This window comes from Camponotus floridanus, unplaced genomic scaffold (assembly GCF_003227725.1).
Source record: "Camponotus floridanus strain SB8 unplaced genomic scaffold, Cflo_v7.5 scaffold106, whole genome shotgun sequence".
Classification (NCBI taxonomy): Eukaryota; Metazoa; Arthropoda; class Insecta; order Hymenoptera; family Formicidae; genus Camponotus; species Camponotus floridanus.
Window position 1 is genome coordinate 24,305 of NW_020229222.1, and position 8,110 is coordinate 32,414.

General features: G+C 26.6%; 1 protein-coding gene across 1 annotated transcript; it reads left to right on the forward strand.

Moving 5' to 3' along the window:
* Window positions 1–320: 320 nt before the first annotated feature.
* LOC112638890 (proto-oncogene tyrosine-protein kinase ROS-like) lies at window positions 321–7,648 on the forward strand. Its single transcript, XM_025411452.1, has 10 exons — window positions 321–575; window positions 1,736–1,883; window positions 2,446–2,530; window positions 2,669–2,995; window positions 3,218–3,517; window positions 3,741–4,603; window positions 5,791–5,895; window positions 6,080–6,303; window positions 6,570–7,043; window positions 7,272–7,648. The coding sequence occupies exons 1-10, from the start codon at window positions 429–431 to the stop codon at window positions 7,617–7,619; spliced, it is 3,021 nt and encodes a 1,006-aa protein (XP_025267237.1). The 5' UTR covers window positions 321–428; the 3' UTR covers window positions 7,620–7,648.
* Window positions 7,649–8,110: the final 462 nt, after the last annotated feature.

Consider the following 8,110-nt stretch of genomic DNA (forward strand, 5'->3'; position numbering starts at 1 on the left):
TTTTATCGATGTTTTTCTACTACAATATTAATGAAAACGAAAAGCTGATAATAATTATATTCTTATATTCGTGATACATTCCAATGAATATGTATCATTTTGCATTGTCATTTGTTCTCCTACAACAAAAATAGAAACTATTTACTTACTAAGAATTCTCTAATTTAATCTTAAAGTATATACTGTGATTGCGATCATAAAGAGAAATCTAAAAACATAATTTTAAAAGATAATAACTTGCGATTCGTTAAAACTGAGTTTTAAGGAATTTAATGAAAATATATGTATATATATGAATTTAATGAAAATATATGTATATATATATGAAATAATATCAATTCGATTAACACATCATAACTAGTAGATGTGAGAAAAATAACTAATTGAGGATTTATCGGAAACCGATTGAGTGCAAACGTTTACGAAAAATGCAAATTATGTTTGGAACAATTTTATGTATTTTATTGAAAGGTTTAATACTGACAAAAGCAACTATTACGCCGAAGGATTATATCACTTCAAATAGCCTCCGGGAAGAAAATGTTTACATGTATCCGGATTTAAATTTCACGCAGGTAAAAGATATTTTCGCTTGATTAAGAAACAATTGAATGTTATTGCAGTAGTGTAACTAAAAATGAATGGTAATAAATTATATATTCTACCTATAATAGGATAAGATTAAAAAAAGACAATTCAATTAAATTATTGAAGTTTTGTGTCTACTATTTGCTACATTAATATATACATACGATGGCGCTTCAACAGATTTTTATGTTATTTTTCTTCAATTTTTAAAATTTATTTATTTTCTTATATATATATATATATATATATATATATATATCATATTTATTGATATATAGTAAGCTTTATACTAATGTAAATTTTATTTTATGAAATTAATTTAGAAAGTTAGCATCATTTCGACAATATATTCAATAATAATCACTCGAATTTATATTAATTTTCATTGTATATATGTCCATTTATATACAATTATATCCACATATTTTTATGGATTATCGGTTTATACTATCGATTCATACTATCATTTCTAGAATCTGTTTGTATTAAGAATATAACAATATTTGAAAAAAAACTTGAAAAAGTTATAAATAAAAGAATTTATATAATTTTATGACTAATATTTAATAACTGTAAAGAAACGAAATTTTTATTTTTGAAATCTTTTTATTTTTGAAGTACAAACATTAATAAAACTTTAGTAATAATGGCAAATTTTTGAAAAGAAATTTGATTTACGTAAAATTGTTAAAATTGGTAAAATTGAGAAGAGTTAACTAACCTATCATGAGAAAGAATCAAATCGTTCGACAAAATTGTTTTAATAATTGCAAAGAACTACACTTTCGCTTGTACTACTTGCTGTACTAAAAGCTGTTATGATTCTTCATTGACTCTCGTTAGCCTTTTGATTGATTTTATTTTTGACATGAGATATGTTAGATATATAAGATGCCTTCAAAAAATAAAAAAAAATAGATTTTACGATATGAATAAAACTACATCACATTCAATTTATATTATTTAGGAATGGTATATACCGGTATTATTAAGCAAACAAAAAACAAATGGCAATTTTTCGTTTAATTTTATAATTTTATAATTTTATAATTTTATAATTTTATAATTTATATAATTTACTAATATAAACAACCTTCAACGATATAATATTCACTTAATTCTTTTCATATGTTATACTTTATGGAAGGATATTTCAATGTCCGAGAAAAGTGATCATCATATACTTAATTTCAAATCTGAAAGGAGTTATTCTGATAGTATGACTGTGAGAAAAGAACGAGAATTCGAGGTTGAGGTTGCATTTGCAAATATTTCTATCACCCCAGAATCTATCGGTAAGTTGCAAAAAAATGCATAAAACATTAATAACAAAATCTATGACGAAAAAGTGTAAATATAATTTAAATTCAAGAGAGAATGGAAATCAAAAATATTTTCCAGTAGTAAGAAGAATATAAATTCTATTCCGTCCAAAAAAGAAATAAAAAAAGCATAATATATATATTACAGTATACATAAAAATTGTCATAATTTAAAGTCAATTTTATTAATTTGATACTCTGTTCTAAAGCAGTCACAAATATTATACCTCTGATTTCTTAAACTATAGGAATTTATCGAAAAATACTTGTCATTTTATTAAATGTTATTTATTCGTTTTTGCCATGAATTAACGATTACTTTTCTAAATCTTAAATGACACAAAAAATTCTTATATTATTTTTTAAAGGTCAATACTGTGCTAATTTCCGTATTCTGTAGTTTACATTTATTTTTTTGTAGTTTACATTTATTCCTTTATTTTCACATTATATTGTTTTTTTCTGAGATAATTCACTTAATCTTATATATAATTATAATATATATAATTAATACGTATGCTCTTAAAATCTCTAGAAAGCAAGCCAACATCTCTCAGAGCATTTGTACAATCCGACAGTCAATTTACAGAAAAAGTAAACGACATTTTTGTGACATTGAGGTAAGCAATCTAAATTCCCAATTTGTATTCTTTTATTTTTCTCTCTTTTTCTTAAATTCGACATATAAATATATCAAAATTTTAATTCTGTTATAATTTTGATAATTGTAAAATGACTAAAATTTTATGTTTTTACAGATGGAACCAACCTGAATTTACCGATGAAATAATACAGGGATACACAGTGCAATGTTTTTTCATTGAGGACTTAAAAGAGATTCAAATCTGCGATGATAAAAATATCACAACTATAAAATTGGAGCACACGGTGCATAATTTAACATCTAACACGACATATTATTTTCGAGTACGTGCGCATACTAAAATTGTTGCTGGTCCTTACACGGATTTAATCAATGTGTCGACTACGCATGAAAATCCAATACCTAAATTTTTACTCAGAACTGATCTAGATATGAAAATATTGGACGTGGATTTAAGAATTAATAATACCTTAATATCAGGGTTCGTATAAAAAACGTACAGATAAAAAAAATAGTTCTATTATCATAAATTATTTTTAATACTAAGTATAAAATTAAGTTATTATTATTATGCACAAGTTTATTATTATCAACATTATAGCAATAATAACTATAAAATTGGAAATCTCAAATATAATTTTTACTATACAATTATAGTTCCTTTTTTTCAAATCAGTAATAGGATATAGCTCTTTTTTTTCAGATCAGTAACCTATGTCGCCTATTCGATACAGGAACATAGAATTTATTGGCTAACAGAAAGAGACCTAATGACATTGAAGATTAATGAAAATAATATCACAAAAATAGCTAGCTTTGATAATTATGCATATAGTCTCAGCATTGACTGGGTAGCAAGAAATCTATATATAGCCTATATAAAAGACTACTCTTATATTATAAAGTTCGACTTAACAATGTGGGAAAATGGCATAATTAAATTTGATGAGATTTACAAATCAAAAAATGATATTCTCCGTTTAAGTGTATCACCGTCTATGGGGTACGTTTACTACCGTTCACCTGAAAAAATAATTTTCCATTAAAGATTTATGCATATTTATAATTTTTCTATAATTTTACGTGGTTTTATAATTAAGATCATAAGTAAAAAAAAATAATAAGTTATTATATAATTAGAAGAATTTCGAATTTTCATTACATATAAGTTTCTGTTTTGTTAAAATAATGTTTTATAATGAGTAAAATAATTACATATTTTTTAGAATTTTATATATTCACGAATCATACAAATTGATAAATAAAAAATATCGTATGAGGAAGTTTCATCGAATGATGAAGTATCATCTGGATGGAAAAGTCGAGCAAATTGTTCAGATAAATAAATGCCTATTTGATTATATTATAGATTATATTCCAGATCCTTTTCATAATATGATAATTGATAATATGAATAATGAGGTGCCGTTAATTTACTGGTTAAGTAATGATTACACATTTGTGACAGACATTAACATTTCTATGTGCAATACGATTTTATACAAGGAAAACATAAGTGATATCACCTCCAGTTTCAAATCTATGACGATTGACAAAAAAAACATTTACATTTTAACAAGTGATTATTGGGATGAATTTTCTCTCTATGTTTTGAAAAAGAAATATGCAAGTCTCAAGAGCGTAAATGCAGCCGAATATGTTGAAAAGATAATAATAAGCTCACATAAATTGGTTCGTGAAATTCACGCTTTTGATAAATCTCTACAACCATATCCTCCAATGAGATGCCTGACACCTGACGAGAAAGTTTATAATTTTGAGAATGTGAATGCAACACCAAACAGCATCATTGTGAATCTTCCGGAACCGGTTGTAAAGAATGGATGCAAAAAATATAATTTACCAACTACTATATATACTATCTCTGTAAGCTGTTTAGACAACAATCTCAACAAGTCTGAGAAATTCAATGTGCTACGATATGTGACATTCGAGCGATATTACGAGATTCAGAACTTAACATCGTGTACAGAGTACCAGTTGAAGTTTACTTTAAGCAATTTTTACTTTGATCAATTATCAATAAATCCATTTGATTCGAATGTGATACCAATAAAAACTAATTCCGGTAAGTTTGATGCACCAGAAAACATAAGTGTTTTAGCTTTGACGTCTACTATAGCAGTAGTTCATTGGATGCCACTCAAGAAAGTGAATTGCGTGACCGTGACATACGAAGTGCGTTGGATGTCAGTTACATTAGTGAACGGCACGCAACACAAAGAGCAAACAATTTATCAATATGCCGAAACGTAAGGCAGACGGTAGATTTTTCACAAAGATTAACTTGTCGCTACCAGTACAAAATTACTTGATATACGTACGTGTATATTCAAATAATTTCAGCGATTTCTACAACGATAGTTTAAGCAACTTCGTTCACATATATTCAGAACCAAACAATATTACTTTGAGCGAGGTCAACATAAATAGCATGAACATTTCGTGGATTTCAAACATTAATCTGACGATCTTTTGTATACTAGAGTACAAAGATATTATAGCAGAAAAGTGGCAAACAATGAATTATATTAAAATGAATTATATTAAAATGAATAACAGTGAAGTAATATACAATGTCGAAAATTTACAATCGGGAACTTTATACAAGTTTCGCTTGATATTGAAATACCTCGAATACGAGGAAAATTTTATATGGCTGGCTGATGAAAGATTTACTTTTTCAACAAGTGGTAGCAAACGTGATAAGCAAATGAAAATACCCATACAGCACAATAAGATTGCAGATATATTGAAGAATAATTTCATTGAATCAATGCAATATTGCAAATTATTGGGATGGAGGGAAACTTAATTTTCGCGGGGTCGGTTTTCCCCCTAGAAAATAAAGTTTTTATTACGGACATTTTTTCGTACGATGCGTATTTCTTGAGATATTTCGATGTCTGAAAATAAAAAATTCACCTTGTATTTATTTACATGTGAAAGTGCATAAAAATGCATAAAAAAATATAATAATAGACACAATAGTATCTATTCTTAATAAGAACATATATTATCTTTGAAGATTAATATCGTATTCGTAAATGAAGTGAGAATATATTTGTAATATTGCAATATTGTTACAAAGTAATTGTAATATTCTGTGCTGCATTGATATTGTTCTAATTTTTTTAGATATGAATATCCCTAAAATTAAAAAAATTATATTTTGTATTAAAGTTATAAGTAAAATTAAATTTGTAAAAACATACACAGACGAAGATATTAAAATTATATTTTTGCTTAATATAGATATTGCGAGCACTCCTGGAATAATAGCGAAAGAATATTACTTATTATTCATGTTAAGTTTTATCGTTATAGTTACTATAATCTGCATCTGCTACATTAATTATTGTAAGTATATTTGATTTAGGTATCGACTTTAATTAGTAGATTATACATATATATCTGATATAATATCTAAAACTTTACTAAAAATAGTAATTTACGTATATAAAACTAAACAAATAAATTTACTAAAAAACAGTGGATTTTATAATACATATTATTATATAATTAACTCGAAATTTTACAACAGTATATCGTCAACGCAAAGATAATAATGAACAATTTTTGACTTCAACAACGGCCGATGTAGAATTGGCGATTCTACATGAAGTACCTTGCCGAAACACTCAAGTCAATATGATTTACAGTCGTGTGTCTATATTTCATTATAACCCGGACGAATATGCGATAACTAAAATCGCACGAAATCAAATTACATTCACAAAACATCTTGGTAGCGGCGCATTCGGAATGGTAAAAATTAATGTTTTCAAGCAATATTTCAAATTAATTTTTGAATTAACAAAACAGATACGTATTTTCTAATAAAGATATATATTACATAAATTTTTTTAATAGATTACAAGTGATATAAAATTTACACGAGACAACAAGCATGCACTTTATTATATATTTTTCATTGAATTATTTAATATAAAGTAAAATATAATACTACTTGACATTAAACTATACATTTTCTAATAAAGTACGTATATAAATTTGTGTGAAATATTTCACAGGTGTATCAAGGAAAGGTGAAGGATTTAGAAAAATCGGGCATAGAGATGTCCGTTGCAATAAAAACGCTTCGAAAAGATGCTACTCCCCGTGAGAAAGAGAAATTCTTAAAGGAAGCCAAGCTTATGAATCATTTTCAACACAAACATATATTAAGATTGTTGGCCGTTTGTTTAGATGGAGATTCTCCGTTGCTAGTGTTGGAATTGATGGAAACTGGAGATCTGTTAAAATATTTGAGAGAATGTCGAAATTTGCAAGCGTCAGATTCGCTTGCTCTGCGTTTGCAAGATTTGCTCGCTATATGCGAAGATGTTGCGCGAGGTTGTTGCTACTTGGAAGAGTTGCGTTTCGTACATAGAGATCTAGCGTGTCGCAATTGTTTAGTATCTTCGAGGAATCGAGAGAATCGTGTCATCAAAATTGGAGACTTTGGACTAGCTAGAGATATCTACAAGGATGATTATTATCGCGTGGTATATACAATTATGGAAAAAAGTTAATAATTAAAAAATGAATTCTTCTAAAAATACATTCTATTTTTTTATCATAATAGTATCGTGCATTTTTTGAAGTAATATAGAATATAAGTAGTTTTTATTTATATATAGCAAGAGATAAATTAACGTTTTTCATTTTGCACACATTCTAAAAATGAACAACTTAAATCAGAAAATTAAATTTTTGTTTAAATCATGTTTTAGAAAGGAGAAGATTTGTTTCCTATTCGCTGGATGGCACCCGAATCTTTGATAATGGGAATATTTACTTCTCAAAGCGATGTTTGGTCATTTGGAATATTAATGTGGGAAATTACATCGTTGGGTGAGCAACCTTATAGTGCCAAGACTAATGAAGAAGTGATAAATTATGTACGTGATGGAGGCAGGTTGCCGATGACTCTTAACTGTCCGTCACCATTGTACCAGTTGATGCTACGTTGCTGGAGTGCAGCGGATGCGAGACCAAATTTCAAATTTTGTCTAGAAAATATTACAGCATTAAGAAAGAACATGGAAGATGCCTTACTGAGTCCAGTCGATACTATTTAGCCGATATAATTAAATTAATAATTATCTTATTTTCCAAACGATTTAAATTAAATCTTAATGTAAAAAAATTATTTCTAGAATTTTTCTAAATTGATTCTGTTATTTTTAAGTTTAATCTTAATATTAGATTTATCAATGAAGATAAAAGAAATTTTTTAATCTTATCTTCCATAAAATTTTGATTATTAAGAAATATCACATCCGTTTTTATAATTGTAAACAACGTAATATAATGATATATTTAATTTGTGTTTTTGAGTAATGGAAGCGAAACCTAATAATTGCGATTATATATATATATGTATAAACAATATTTTTTTCAACATGGAAATATAATTAATTTTTGACATTATATATAACCAATAATTACAAACTGATTGTAAAATTTATGAGTGAAAGAGGAAACGCGAGTAATATCCTCTATAATTATTTGTGAATATATAAGTATAATAATATAATTATATTGAATTTATAACAGTTATCATGCATGA

Bases quoted from the DNA above. Each gene is read 5' to 3' on its own strand.
- LOC112638890 (XM_025411452.1), top strand. From the start codon at position 429: ATGCAAATTATGTTTGGAACAATTTTATGTATTTTATTGAAAGGTTTA. The intron at 576-1,735 runs GTAAAAGATATT...ACTTTATGGAAG, and splicing joins CGGATTTAAATTTCACGCAG to GATATTTCAATGTCCGAGAA. The intron at 7,044-7,271 runs GTATATACAATT...ATCATGTTTTAG, and splicing joins AGGATGATTATTATCGCGTG to AAAGGAGAAGATTTGTTTCC.